Genomic DNA, 16441 nt, shown 5'->3' with positions numbered 1-16441 from the left:
GGAATTCCTATCCCCAGGGGAATCTTGAGTTCTTATAGATCCAGCCTTTTGATGGCTATCAAGTGTCTGGGTTAACTGACTCAGTATTTCATGTTTCATTTTCCCTGGAGCAGTTTATTCTCCTGTTTCTGTCCTGTGATCTTTAACTTGAAGATATCGTCCACTATCTTATTCTAATTTTAGTTGCAAAATGGCATTATCAGAGAGACTTACTACAGTTGTCTCATAGGTAAAAGAAGCAGTTACGATAATACACCACAGACAGAACCCATTACTTTTATGATGCATGATACTGCTGAATGCAAATGATGTATTGTATCTGTTACATGCAATAAGAATTTTATACATTTTCTGTTCTGTGACACATTACCTTGAGGTGACAAAACTACAGATAATTGTTTTACAAGTAAAAAATTTGGAGCAGCTCATGTCTAAGTAAAAGAATCTGCAAAAACTGCAATTGAGATACCCGAATATACAAGGCTCTCCATATAGATGTATCTAGTAAAACACTACTTATTTGTTACAGGATAAAATTCTATAGTGAATGGCATAAAAATTCTATGATAATACAAACAATCCCGTAGGGGGGACATCCTCGACTGAGCATCATAATAGACATGGATACCACAGCTTTGGTTGTAAGGATTTTATTTTTAAGTTCACTACTGGTGTCAGGCTAACAAATACCCATCATTAGATGCAATTGCTGAAAACAAACATGAAAAGTGGCTAAAAAATAATCCTTACATACACTTTTATGCATGTAATAAAACAAATGAGGACTACAATTTACAAAATTCTAACAGTGGTTAGCTAGATACAGTGGAAAGCTACATGTTGCAATACTAAAGTGATAACTAATAATAAAATGTAGAAACTGCCAAGGCCCTAAGTGAAGATGGGTGATATAAGATAAGAACTAGAATAGTTATGTAATGTGCTGTGACCCTGAGTCTTGTGAAACTGGGTAAGGTGAAGGTGAGTGCTCAGCATGGAGTGATGCACGTGAAAGAGAACTAAGTTTGTATACTTTGGTGTGGCAGTGCTGTAGCCATATGACAGGATGGTTGGAAATGCATGGCACGGGCCATTGTGTTACAGGTGGTACGTCAATGACATTTTACTTCTTTATAATGGGACTGACACTCAGCTGCAACTTTGCAACAAGATTTCAAGAAAATACTCCCTGAAATCCAGTGTAGGTTAGAACACCACTCCATCTTCCCTATACCATACCAGGATCTAGAAATAACTTTACGAGATAGTAAAGTTCATTTTAATATATTCAGGAAACAAACAGTAACTAGTTATATTATTCATTGCTCTTCAAATCATCCAAAGTAGCATAAAATCGCTGCTCTCTGTACAACGCTTCACTACGCTAATAGAGTCCCACTCTGGGAACAAAATTACCAGCGTGAACTGGATAAAACTAAATTCTTACCGTGTGCAAATGGTTTTCAGCCAAATGTTACAGATGTACTTATTCAGCAAATGAAATTGAAAGTTGCTCCTAACAACCATTAACAGATTACTCAGTCACCTAAAGACAAAGACAACTTAAAAAAAAAAAAATAATAATTGTTGTAGGGTCCCCTATGTATATGAGATAAATTGTGGTAAATGGCTTAGGAAAGTGGGGATTGTATCCGCCTTCTATGCCTCCAGTAAAATTGCATACTGCAAAACTAGAGAACATAGTCACTATGCTCAGTCGTGTATCAATTGGATTCCGTACAATGATTGTCCGTCAGTCTACATAGGCCAGACCAGCCACTCATTTAATATAACGTTCTGAGAGCACCAAGATCTCAGCAATTGAAAATAAGTTCTGACAGGTCACTTGAATAATTGTCATTCCACCTCAGATATAAACATAGATTGCAGTATTTTACATCTTCAGCCTGAGGGTCCTGTTCTAAATGTTCCGGAGGAAATTGAAATTCTCTGTTGTATGCTTTAAATAACACACTTCGTTTAAGCACACAACTCTGTTGAATATTTTTTCTTTTGTGAAGCTGAGTCTGACTTCACCTGTTCCTTTTTATAGTTTCTCATAATTACATACTGCATATGTACTTCCAACAGTCTTATTAATTCCTGATTATGGCACATTACTGGAATTTTGCTAAGTGTGCATATGCTAATCGCCTACAGCAAAAAATCTTATGGTTCAGTTAGTACCTATTCTGCTCACTTTTAAGAATTCTCTTCCAACAGAATTCTGCACTTTTAATGAATGGTTTTAGTGGCCTTATTAACCTCTGATTATGGCATACTACTGGAACTTTGCTAAATGTATGGCCACTATGTAGCATATGCCCATCACTATCATTTTATAATATTTTCTCTCCTGTTCAGTGTTGAATTGTCAACCTGAATGTGAACTGCCTGGTCAGTCAGTTTCGTGCCATGCACTTCAGTTGTCCTAGCAGATGGCTACGGTATCGTCACACTGAATTTTACCAATGTAGCTCCTTCTCTCACGTGCACCACTCCGCGCTCTGCACTCACTTGGGGTGGTCGCCTCTGTCCTAACCAGTCTTGAGTCACTCGGGGTCACAGCACATGATGGAAGTGGTTCTTATGTTATGAGAAAAGTAATGACACTGGTTTTTTTATCTGCCATAGTTTGTATTTATTTCAAACAACAGTATTGTCCCCTTCACAGTAGTTTCCTTTGGTAGCTATACACTCGTCTTGATAACAGCTGTTAGAGGCTATGAGTGGTAGGGCCTTTAACATTCTCTTCCACTTTTTTAAATGTCCTCCAGAGTCCCAAAACAGCGTCTTTTTAAGATACTTTTCAATTTCTGGGAAAGAAAAATGTCACAAGGACTTGTTGTTGTTGTTGTTGTTGTTGTGGTCTTCAGTCCTGAGACTGGTTTGATGCAGCTCTCCATGCTACTCTATCCTGTGCAAGCTTCTTCATCTCCCAGTACTTACTGCAACCTACATCCTTCTGAATCTGCTTAGTGTATTCATCTCTTGGTCTCCCTCTACGTTTTTTATCCTCCACGCTGCCCTCCAATACTAAAGTTATGATCCCCTGATGCCTCAGAACATGTCCTACCAGCTGGTCCCTTCCTCTTGTCAAGTTGTGCCACAAACTCCTCCCCAATTCTATTCCATACTTCCTCATTAGTTATGTGATCCACTCATCTAATCTTCAGCATTCTTCTGTAGGACCATATTTCGAAAACTTCTATTCTCTTCTTGTCCAAACTATTTATTGTCCATGTTTCACAAGGACTTAGATCAGTTGAATTGTGGAGGGGGGGCTACAGAACAAGGGAAACGTATTTGAGGTCTAAAATTCTGTGATGAAAGTGACTATATGACATGGGGTGTTATCACGATGTGGAATCCACTTGTGTGAAATGTCTGATCTCACTCAATTCACCCTTTTCTTCAGTCTTTGAAGGACGTCTTTGTAAAACACTCAGTTGACAGGTTTCCCTAGAGGAACAAATTCCTTATGTGTGGTGCCTGTACTGTCAAAAAAAGCAAATCAGCAGTGTTTTGATCTTTGAAAATCCCTCTGAGCTAGGTCTATCTGCAGCATGTTTTTGGCATCCCAAAAATGATTTGTGCCAGGGAAAAACTTGTGCTCTTGATAAGGAACGTTCCCCATAGACCTGTTTCAACTTTTTGAAGGTCACACTCACGAATTCCCCAAGTTTAACTCAAAACCTTACGGCATAAGGTGACTCTAAATTCTGCTGATCGTTTTTTGTAACACACAGCAAAAACATGACTTCACTAATGGTGCTCTCAAATTCACGTGATAGCCATACAGAGTTGAAACTTGGACTGAGCATCTGGAAGGAATGAACACACCAGTTTGCACAAGGAAAACAAATCAGCATCACCATATCACTCACAGTATTGTAAGTCTCATAACTTTTCTCACGCTCCTAAGCGGTTTTTCTAGTTTGTTATTAGGTGTCACCGCGGTAATGTGACTTATTCCTCTCTCACTTTCCACCATATCTAGCGAGACTGCTGCTAGAATTATATAAATGATAGCCCTCATTTGTTTTATTTTATGCCTACAAGCATCTCTTATTTGGTTTAGTAATTGCCCTTGATGATGGACATTTGTTGTATCAAAACTGGTTGCGAATTTAAAAATAAAATCCTTGCAACTAAAGTGGTGATTTCTATGTCTGTTTATGATAACTTCATTTGTAAACCTGAAACACTGGAAATGTAAGCAGTTGTATGTAGCTCTTAATGCTGTGACACTTATTTTTGTCTGTTTTAATGTGGAAATAAAATATATCAGGTTCAAATAAAAATGTCCCCTTATAATTATTATATATGGAAAAATAATGGACAAAAATATGAAGTACCATTACATTTTGGAGGGGGAAAAAAGAAAAAAAAATGCTTAAAAATGCAATGGAAACCTTAGCGGTCAGTTGGCAGTCATTGGGTGTTTTAAGTGATAGTTTGATGCTGGGCAGTCTAGTGTTTATCTCATTCCAGGCATGTAATATACTTTTTAGACCAAGAATGCCCCACCTGGGGGCTATGCACGGTATTTATTTTTAATCCACTGTTTTACAATCTAGGGACTCTTTAGCAGACATTGCAGTAAGTCTTTCCCTTATGAAATTTGTTGACATTGTGTCTTTGTTTGAAAGGAACAGAAGTATCCAGTCACCAAACATTGGGCAAGTGATCTACATGCAGGGAACACATTGTTCCCTCTCATTGACGAAGTCTTGTATCTTCTGCAAAAGCTGAAGGCAATGACTGACAATCTGCATATTTTTAACGCCAGGTTGAATACTTTTATATAGGCAATCTCTTTCAATTCTCTGCTGTAAATGCCTAATGCCCTTTAGTAAAGTGCATGATATTTGGGTATATTATTATTACATAATACTGCTAGGTTATTATAAGCACATTGTAGTAGAGAGTCTAGTTTTCCCATAATTTTGCATACTTAATTTTTTTTTTTTTCAGTTTTGTATGGAGGATGGACATATAACGTTCTTAGTGAAAAACTGCAGTGCTGCCCTCACAGTATTGTTCAAACAGAACCTTAAAGTGCAATATGGTCTTACTAAGGTAAGTTTTTGATGGCCCTCTTTGTATTATAAATTAGTATGTGTAACTGTCAGTGGCTGTACCATATAATTTGCTCCCATTGAATTTAAATTTGGATAAAATTCCAAGCTGTTGATGAAATATAGGGTGCGAAACTTAGTACACAGCTCTCTCCTGTAGCAACAACTGCAGCTCCGTCCCGGCCAAGTGCCGAGTTGAACTGAGGTCAGATAAAAAGTATGGCTATGTCACTCCAGTCTGCTTCATCTCTGTGTCAAAGATCATCAGTCATAGTGGCCACAAGTTGTAAGTCTGTCTGAGCAACTGATGATCGGATAAAAACCTTTTTTTTTTTTTTTTTTTTTTTTTTTTTTTTTTTTTTTTTTTTTTTTTTTTTTTTTTTTTTTTTTCAACACAGTCTTCCTGCCATTCGACACACTTCTTCTAGTCTGTAGGAAGTGCACAGATTGCTCTGAAAAAAATTCTTTGTTATGTGCGCAGCGAGCAACTTGTGCACCGCCTGCTGCACCTCTTAATCAGAATGAAGTTTCTTTCCTCCCATCACCTCTTTGAATGGTCCGATATGTGGTAATTTCTCATTGCGAGGTCTGGGGAGTATGGAAGATGTGGCAGATTATCAAAGTGCGGGTCGTCGACACAGTTGCATGGGTGTCATATCGCAAAATGACATCTGTATTCAGAAGTCTATGTTGCTTTGATGTTATTTGTAAGGGCACAAATGTACATGGTGGTCAATGAGAGTTGACCATATGCACCCTTACTGCTGATTTGAGTTGTGAGATTGTATGGGATTGTGTTTATAGAAAATACGTAAGGCTGAGAACTGAATTGCGAAAGACTAGGTTTAAGTAAATACAAATTTAGGTAAAAGGAAATTGGGTTCTGTTTGGATTGGTGTAGTAATTTATGTTGGAGATATTCTGGGGCCACCAGATGGCTGTTCGTGACGTCAGAGCAGGCACAGCTCAGAGTCTGTAGAGCAGTGTAGTGCTCCACGGAGCTCCATCCGTGGTGAAGTTCTGTGAGAGCGAGACTTGATGACCAGGCAGACATAGATAACACACAACCAAATTTGACTCAAAAGCAACATGAGAGTCTGTTCTTGTTATTGATTGTAGGAAGTTATTGTCACTCAGAAGCGAAACTAATTTGTAATTGGAATAATAAACCCTTGTTTGTGAACCTGCCAGCAACTGTTACTACATAATAGTACTCCTCTCGCAGGAGGCATCTTGTGGAAGGCGGTGTCCCTCCAAAATGTGTAAGACGATCATATTAAAAAGGAGAGAGAGAACTCTCGCACATGACAACTGTGGATTTGTGAACCTATGAATGTTAAGGGAGACAAAATCTGATTCAGGAAAAAGAAAAATAATACAAACACCTGTACAACATTTCACAGAAGTAAAGAAGACATAATAAGCAGTCAAAAGATATCTGCTGACAAGTATGTGGAAAAAAAAAAAACCAGTATAAATAGGTGGTACTAATCTGCAAAGTTCAATTACAATTGCAGTTATAAAAACGGATAACGATAAAGACAATACAGCGTGTGCAATTACAACACGAGAAACACTAACAATCACATTAATTTTTCAACTGAAAGTGTTGTACTCTGTTATATCATGGAATATCAATAATTACCAGGGAAAACTATAATTTTCATCGTTTAAGAATAACCGTAGTAACAAGAATCAATGACGTATTGCCATGCATATAAACAACTGGTAATGAATTGATCCATTGACAGTATCACACATTGTGGCTGTTTTGCATCTACAGATTATTAAATATTAATAAATATAACAATGAAGACAATCAATTGTTGACAGAATAATTTAATTTTATAGATAAAAAATCTACTCACCAAGTGGTGGCAGAGTGCACACATAAAAGAAGGTTGTAATTAGGTAAGCTTTCAGAGCCAGTGGCTCCTTCTTCAGGCAGAAAGATTGAAGGGAAAGGAAGAGGGGTGGCGGAAAAGGACTGGAGAGGTCTAGGGAAAGGGGTAGATTTTGGGAAAGTCACCAAGAACTGCTGGGGAGACTTACTGCCCAGGATGAGGAGGAAGACTCTCTCATCCCATGTGGTGAGTCTCCACTGACTCGTGGTTCTGGTTGACTTTCCAAAAATCTGCCCCTTTCCCTAGACCTCTCCAGTCCTTTTCCGTCACCCCTCTTCCTTCTCCTCCAGCCCTTCTGCCCGAAGAAGGAGCCACTGGCTCCGAAAACTTGCCTTATTGCAACATTCTTTTATGTGTGTTGTGCCGCAGCTAAATATGAGTCCAGCAATACATCAGGACATTTTGAGCATGCCATTTTAAAACTATGACAAGTTGCTGAATACGGGTACATCAGCTGTCTGCATCAGCATGCAGCATCATGACCACACAGTAGCTGTAATGGGCATGCATTCCAGCCTTTCGTGTCAACATCTTGCAGCAACACAGCCTGTTGCTTAAGAGTAAAAATCATTTACCTTTCTAGCTTAAATATCCAGTGGTTCAAAAATGATATATGTTTGTTTGTTTGTATAATGATAAATGTCTTGTATTGAAAGAATTTGATGCCTAACTAGCAGCCAGGGACTAATAGAAGACCTCTGATCTCTAAAGTTCTTTTAAAGTCAAGGTCTTACCTGTTTAATATGATAGTATAGTAATAACTTTGTGTCGATATACCAAATAGTTAGGGCAAGAGTGTAACAACTGTGGCTCTCGTAGATCATCACCGTACAGCCGAAGTGTTGTTACATACATTCGTGCTACAGATCAACGAGAAGTTGTCACAGATGGAATCGCGATTTTGACAGATGAAATCGTATTGTCATCAGTTTGTGGTAACAATGACAGGTCAGATGAATAACAAATTTATCCAATTAGATTCAAGGTTAAGCAAAATGGATACCAAATTACAACAGATGGAATTAAATATCAAAAATCTTACGACACAGGTCAATAGGAGAATGGATAGATTGGAAACTGGACTCGACCTAGGGTCCAGACCCGTAGAAGAAATAGACATACAATTAGAATTATTAGACAGCAAGGTTAAGCCAATCAAGACATGATAATTAAAGGGATCCAAACTGCAGAAACCAAAGTACTAGAGACAAAAACAAATCTGCAAAAGTTGAAAGATAGAGATGTAGAAACAATATTGTTCTTAATTAATGAAATTGACTTCCGTGTACAAATGTTAGAATGTCGTAATGAGCACAAAGAAACTGCATTACTGTCACAGCCGAGTAATACCTCAAACATACGAGACATCTCATATTCAGACATTGTAGTCAGACCAGCAGACATCAGGTCAACTACTTGTAACAATAACAACAGACTTATACATTTATTGTCTGATAGTGACAGTACATCCACTCAATACTGCCCACAACTAGAAAGAAAGAATAGGGATGAGGAATGAATTAAGAGCAGTCAATACAGTAGTGAGTATGATGATTTTATGTCAACACTTAGTAAAGAAATCAACCATACATTTCCTAAATTTAGACTGGGTGGAGATATGAGTCCTGTGTTATTCCTCAAGGTATGTTACCCAGCACTTGGTCAGATACAGCAAAATTAGATTCGTGGTCAGCACAATGGGGTATGCTTGAGGGTAGATGATTACAAGTCTTTGATTGATTTTCAAGGAGAATTCAAAACTAAATACTGGATGAGAGATCACAAAAGAAACTTTGCTTGGAATTATTGGGGTTGAAACCATGTAATAGCAATGAATGGGTGGGATACAGAAATTTTGTTGAATGTGAAATAAACCAAGCCAAATACTTCAATGATCCAATTTGTGAGGAGCACTTATTAGAAGTTATCAGCCACCTACCTTAGAGAGTATGGGATAAGTTATTAGGGAAAGCCTTTTAGAATATTTGTAACAGCCGGATACAATAGAAAGCCTATCAGAATGTTGGAAAAATAATCATGTAAACATGATTAGGGACAGTAGATAAGTTCAGATTAACAGTCAATTTATGGGACAAAGAGAACAGAGAAATGAATATAATAACAATGTAACAATAGATGGAGAGATGGGAATCGAATTACTCCTGATGGAAGTTGGGACACCCAAGAATTTCATAACAACACACAGAGGGAAAACTGATAAGCTTTGGAAGAGAGGCTCAGTCTTCTGAAGCTGTTGCAATTGAGCCAGCATCATTGGAATCCCATATGATTGGGTATGATAGAGGTAATATGATGATGAATGTTTTATTAGATGAGAATCTATGTATAATTAAAAATTACATCTGACCAAATCTACGTGGTACAATAGGTGAGATACCAGTACATATAATTATGGATTTGGGCAGTGAAATTTGTGTTGTGGACCACAATTTTCTAATGACTTATAATTTGATGCATATATTCCTGGCACTACTGGTCACAGGAGTGAAGTTGATAGGAATTATAGGAAAAGATGATAAATCAATGTAGGCAGAAATGTTAACTCATTTTTTTATGGGCCATATAAGTTTAGTTACCCGATGTTCTGTGTATCTGATTTAAACATCCCCACTCTTCTGGGAACAGGCTGGCTATTAGATTCGAAAACTATTTTAGACTTTTGTAAGAGACATGTTACATTTCTATATGGCAACACTCAGCAACTAGTACCATTACCACTCGATTCCATGGCAACTTAAAATGCAAACATTTTAGGTTAGGTTTTGCTGTGACTGTTATTGACATTAAATGAAACAACAAGTTTACTGTTACCAGTCACTGTTTATTTATCTCCACGGCGCGTTTTAAAGATTTAAACCTCCACTTGTGCCACAAGTTCCTCCAAAAAATCATAACACAACACACACACAGATGTCACACTAACAAATGTAAATCCATGTTCATTTATCTCCACGGCGCGTTTTAAAGATTTAAACCTCCACTTGTGCCACAAGTTCCTCCAAAAAATCATAACACAACACACACACAGATGTCACACTAACAAATGTAGACCTTTGAAATGCGTCATGGAGATAAATAAACAGTGACTGGTAACAGTAAAATTGTTGTTTCATTAATGTCCATGGCAGCTAGTCAGATGAATGTAATACTCGCAATAGAAACTACAATACATGAAACAGAGATATATATGATCCCTACATACATGGAAACAGTATCAGTGAAGGATATAGTAGCTAATATTGATAAATCATGAGGACGTAATGCAAAGGAGAAAGTAGAGATTATTCAGTTATTTACCAGTCATAAAGAGATATTTTCACTGAAACCATAAAACCTCATGATCTGTTCTATGTGTGACCATACAAGGTACCAGTAGCATTAAAGGATATGGCAAGGCATGAAATTAATAGGATGGGAGATTGGGATGTAATAGAAGTATCTAATAGTTGTTATAATAACCCACTGGTTGTTGTTAAGAAACGAGATGGAACAGTCAGGCTAGTGCTCGGTGCAAGGACACTAAATAGGACCACCCATAATAGATGAGCTGTTGACAAGATTTGCAGTGTGAAGTACATTAGTATTATGGATTTAACATATGGATATGAGCAAATTAAACTACATAGATGCCACTTGAATATACAGCATTTCTGTTTGAGGGTAGAGCATATCAGTTCAAGGTTCTACTACTTGGATTGAACTTCTCAGTGCTTGTCTTCATGAAGAGTTATTGATAAGGCAATTGGAGGTGATCCGAAACACATAGTCTTGGTATACATAGATGGCATTGTAATTGTATTGAAAACCTGGGAGAATCACATATGCACATTGGATAAACTAATACCTCAATTAAATTCACAGGGAATTGCCCTGAAACTTTGTAAATCTCAGTTTGGTAGGATTGAAGTTAAATTTGTAGGACGTGTGATAAATAGGGAAGTAAGACCAGACCTTATAAATTATATGCAATTAGTAAATGTTCACAACTGTTGAACAAAAACCAACTGTGAGCATATTTAGGGCTGGCACGATTTTACAGAAAGGTTTTGAACAAATTATTGAAATAATATTCAGTGTGGCAATGGCCACAAGAATGTACAGCAGAGTTCTTAGCTATCAGGGAAAGTTTAAGTTCAGCACCATTACTGGTACATCCCAATTACAACCAACCGTTTCATCTCGCAACAGATGCCTCAAACGATGGCTTTGGGGCCCAGTTGTACTGAGAAATGGGATTGGATGTTATAGTTGTAAACACACTTACAGCATCTGTCAGCCATATGCTCACGTATACTGAAAGAAATTATGGCATAATGAAAAAAAGAGACATTACCAGTAGTATGGGCTTTTGAAAAGGTTTAAATACCTATTAGCAGGACACGATAACATCGTCCATAGTGCCCACACATCTTTAACGCTACTCTCAAAAAGTAAGTTGCTACACAGTAGGTGGACATTATTCTTGCAGGAATTTATTTTTTCTATAAGGTATGTTAATGTGGGGAAAAAGTGTGAGGATTCTCTCCTCCTTAATATGATCTTCTCACTTGTTTTGGAGGGACCCTGCCTTCCACCGGAGTACTCCTGTGGAATGACTACTATTATGTATTAACAGTCACTGGTGGGTTCACAAACAAGGGTTTATTATTCCAATTAAAAATTGGTTTCACTTCTGACTGACAACAACTTCTTACAATCAATAACAAGAACAGGCTCTCATGATGTTTCTGGGTCAAAATCAGTTCTTTGTTACCCATATGTCATCAAGTCCACAATCACAGAACTTTTCCACAGATGGAGCTCCACGGCGTGCCAGCTGCTCTACAGACTCTGAGCCGTACCTCCAGAATATCTCCGATATAAATTACCACACCAATCCAAACAGAACCTAATTTCCTTTTACCTAAATCTGTTATTACTTAAACCTAGTCTTTCGAAATTCATTTCTCTGCCTTATCTATGAAGTCTGTTCAAAATTCCGGAACTTGGTCCACAATTTTTCTCTGCTTACCTTTTAATTATTGCACACGATCTCCTTTGAAATACTCTCTCACACAGTTGATACATCGCTCCCCACGCCATTTCCACTTCCAGAAGCAGTCATGGTAGTCCTCTTGCTGGATTGCGCTACGCGCCGACTGTGAATTTTCTTTTGTGCCGTCTGTTATTGCAAATCTTTGTTCTGTCAATGTGATTTTCAACTTTGGAAATAAAAAAAAGTTCGCAGGGGCTAGGTCTGGAGAGTGTGGAGGATGAGGCAGCAGACCAATTTTGTGTTTTGTGCAATAGTCATACACCAACAGCAAAGAATGTGCAGATGCATTGTGATAATGTAAGAGCCATGAATGATCTCATTACATTTCAGGATGTTGCCTTCTCAAATTTTCTCACAGACATCACTGTACATACCAATAGTACCATCAATTAACAGTTTGTCCCTGTGGCACGAATTCATGATGAACTAATTCTTAAAAGTGAAATAAATCTATCAGCGTGGATTTGACATTTTACCTGACCTACAAGCTTTTTTGGTCTTGGAGAACCTTTCCCGATCCATTGCGATGATTGAACCTTGGTCTCAACATCATAACTGTAGACCCACGTCTCATCACCAGTTATGATTCTCATAAGGAACATCTCGTTCTCATTTGCGCTATCCAAAAGCTCTTCACAGATTGTGAGGCAAAGGTCTTTCTGGTGTTGATTTGTGAGCCTTAGGACAGACTTGGTGGCAAGACGATGCATTTCAAGTTACTGTGTCAGGATTTCATGACACGATCCAACTGAAATGTTACATTCTTCTGCAATTTCTCGGACAGTCAGTCTTTGATTGGCACACACAATTTTGTTGACATTCCTGCTATAAGCATCGTCGGTAGACATTGAAGAGCGTACTGAACAAGGGTAATCATTAACTTCCATCCAGCCATTTTTAAACTGTGTGATCCATATGTAACACCAAGTATGGCTTCAGCATGCATCTCTGTAGGCTTCCTGCATCATTTGTTATGTCTCTGTAAAGGTTTAATTGAGTTACACACACAATTTAATGCATACACTGTCACCTCGAAATTTGCAAACTGTGTGACGCAACATTCTACTTAATAAAGGGCTTGGACAATAGCTAACAGAAATACAACAGTGAAACTTCTGGTAGTTACACAGTAAACACAGGCGATTGCAGGGATGTGAACCACAGTTCACTCCAGCACACTATTGGTGTGAAATTACGAATGTTCCAGAATTTTTTGAACAGACCTCATATTTCAGTAAACACAAACACTCATGATCTCGTAACCTCAAATCAGCAGTAAGGGTGCATATCGCCAACTCCCACTGGCCACCATGTGTATTTGCACCCTTACATCTGCTGCTCCTCAATATTGCTTGACTGTGCCTGCCTACACACGTGTCAATAATAAATGAGAGCATACAGTAACTTACGTAATTACTACACATTTATTCACAACATATGCTTCTTATCCTGATTATGTTTTTCATTACTACTGAGAGGGTCTATCTGTTCATAAAACCACTGTTCATGTAGCAGGGCCACTATAAACTTCTTGCTTCCTATGGCTCCAACTGTTCATATGCTGAAATCCTGATTCTTACAGTTATTTCATAGCATTCTCACTGTACACATCCACTTACTGTCATACCTATATCACACATCTGGTGGGTTCCTTAGGTTAATCATGTTTACCACCATTATTATTCTAATCAAAAAATTTACATCCATGAAGTTTGAACTATGCCATGCAGGTCCAAATTCTCTTCCAGATAGAAACCAGGAGATATCATTCCTGAAGATATGACTTGGATCACATCTTATCCACTAAAGCTTCCAACATGTGCACCATTTAATACTAATACCATGTATCTTTAATCTAAATTGATTGAACCGACAGTGTATTCTTAAGTAATATACCCAATTCACGCAAAAAAAAGAGGAAATGTAGAAATTTCAAATCTTAAAAAGAACATCCCAATGGACGGTTAATAACTATTTCTGTTAGTAACTATAACATTAATACTTAATTCTCCTTTGTCATGTACCTCATGGTTTGATATCAACCATGACTTTCATAGTTACCATCCCATTCAGCTCATATTACCGTTCCTCTGAATTACTATTTAATTTCCATATTTCGTCTCTTTACTGCTTTACATAAGATCATTGTTGACATCATACTCTCTAACCTAAAAAATGGTTGTGGGATTTCGTTGAATCCTACTTTGCTCCAAATTTGTATATAATATAGTGAAGAATTGCTCACTGACTACAAAGAGTTTTAATCTTGCATGTTAAACATCCTTTTTTTCTCTTCTAGTTATTGGGTTGGTTAGCACAGTTGCTTTCGGGTGAGGAGTATGTGTTATTACATATGATCCTTTGTAAGAGTGTTAGTCCTTCACTCTTTAGACTTCTATTATGCTTCTTTACTAATACTAAGTCCCCTAATTTATGCACTATTGGGGCACTCCTTTCCCATCTTGTTTTTTCTCTTGTTACCTTATTTATTTAATGTCTCTTTAATATTTGATTGTAATACTGGAGTGATCCACACATTTTCTTCAGGCCAATTGATATACAGGGCGTATCAAGAAGAATTGTCCAATTTAAAAAAAATCATAACTATTACGTTGTTTGAGATATGTGCTTGAGCAACATATTGTTGGAAAGAGCAAACTCTTGAGTTTTACATAGTTCCCACTAGGTAGCAGCAGTGTGTGCCCACTTCAGTTCTAGCAAAAATGGTGCCGGGACAACAAGAAGCATTTTGTGTTCTACATTATGCGCAGTACGGGTTAGTAATAACTGTTCAGCATGACCTTTGTACTAGGTTTGGTGTGTTTCTGTGGATCCTCCCACAGCATGGAGCATTAAGACGATGGCATGGAAAATTCCGAGAAACAGGTCATATGGGCCATCCCCAAGTGTCGTGACACATCTTGAATGCATCTGCTATTGTTTCACAAAGAGTCTGCAGAAATCTCTTCATCATGTAGCTCAACAGGTCAACATATCCCCACTGGCATATGTTGTGTCGACATTTACGCATGGAACCATACAAAATGTAGCTGCTGTAAGCTCTTCGTAAAGGTGACAAACAACAGTGTGTGGAGTTCTGTAATTTTGTTCTTGGCAAGATGGAGGATGACAGTTTTCTTCCATGCTTAGTGTTTAGTGACGATGCAACATTCCATTTAAATGGAAAGGTGAACTGTCATAATGTGAGAATATAGGGTATGGAACAACCACATGAAGCTGCACAACATGAGAGGGGTCTCTCCGAAATTTGATGTGATTTGTGCAGTTTATGGGAAAAAGTGTATGGAATGCTGCTACAGGAAGTACTTATCTTGATATGCTTGAGAACTTTCTTTTCCCACAGTTGGAGACTGATTTGAACAACTTCATATACCATTTACCAACAGGATGGGGCATCGCCGCACTGGCATCTGGAAGAGAGGGAATTTTTAAATCAAAGGATTTCTGCATGAAAGATGCTAATTTGTTCACACCTATCAGCACTTGCCTTTTTTTGAATTGGAAGTACGACATTTTTCTTGACATCTGGGAGTATTTTGCCACTATCATAACCGTTCCCAGTTCACAAACGGTTCCTTTCACCTATTAAACAATCATTTCGGATAGTTCTAACAACTTTCGCTTTATTTCCATTTCCATTTTTCCTACATCACTGATCATTTTTTAGCCGCTTCCCACAGGTTTTAACGTCGTCATTTCTTCGTCAGACAATTGTTAGCCTCATTTTCATAATCTGCCACCACAAAACCACTCCTTTTAATACATTTACACGCAGTTTTTTCGAAATTTTCCCGAATTTCTCCACCCTTTAATGTGTTTTGGAGGCAACACAACCACCTAACCTTTGTGCACATTGTTGTTTACCAACCCAAGTTCACCACAGGATCAACATAACTCATCATTAACCAACATTTTTTCGACTTTATTCACACCAGATCTCCAGTTGCTTTCTAGTTCACCTTTATCTCTCCCCATATATTTTTATTTTCATTTTCATTTCACCCTCATGTTACACTTTCCACCTTCTAATACCATGTCACCCTCACAACATCCCCACAACGACCCCATTAAGTTTTATTTACATTCCCTCCTCAAACATGCCTTCGCCCTAGCCAGATTACGCTCCCATATTTTATTTACTCAGGCTTGTCTGACATTTGGCATTACCCAAAAAGGCCTCACACTTAAAGTTCCCATCTCTGGCTGTAACCCTTCTTTCCATCAGTCCCTATACCAGTTCCAAATCCATAGCCCTCACCCGCCCAATCCTTCACCTACACATCAACTCAGCCAATGAACACACCCGTCAACTCCTATCCTTAATAAGAGTCCTGAATCTTTCCTCTCCCACATCCATACCGGCTGTTCAGAGCATCCTC

At 38.0% G+C, this 16441-nt stretch overlaps 1 protein-coding gene across 1 annotated transcript in view; it reads left to right on the top strand.

The window, feature by feature from the left end:
* Positions 1-16441, top strand: part of LOC126425326 (nuclear RNA export factor 1-like) — a 167315-nt gene that overhangs the window by 21343 nt on the left and 129531 nt on the right. The window contains exon 5 of the mRNA XM_050088308.1: positions 4978-5082. Within this exon, the coding sequence (XP_049944265.1) occupies positions 4978-5082 (105 nt within the window). The remainder of the gene's footprint in view (positions 1-4977; positions 5083-16441) is intronic.

Source organism: Schistocerca serialis, chromosome 10 (genome assembly GCF_023864345.2).
Source record: "Schistocerca serialis cubense isolate TAMUIC-IGC-003099 chromosome 10, iqSchSeri2.2, whole genome shotgun sequence".
In the NCBI taxonomy this organism is placed as follows: domain Eukaryota; kingdom Metazoa; phylum Arthropoda; class Insecta; order Orthoptera; family Acrididae; genus Schistocerca; species Schistocerca serialis.
This window is presented reverse-complemented; position numbering and strand designations above follow the sequence as displayed.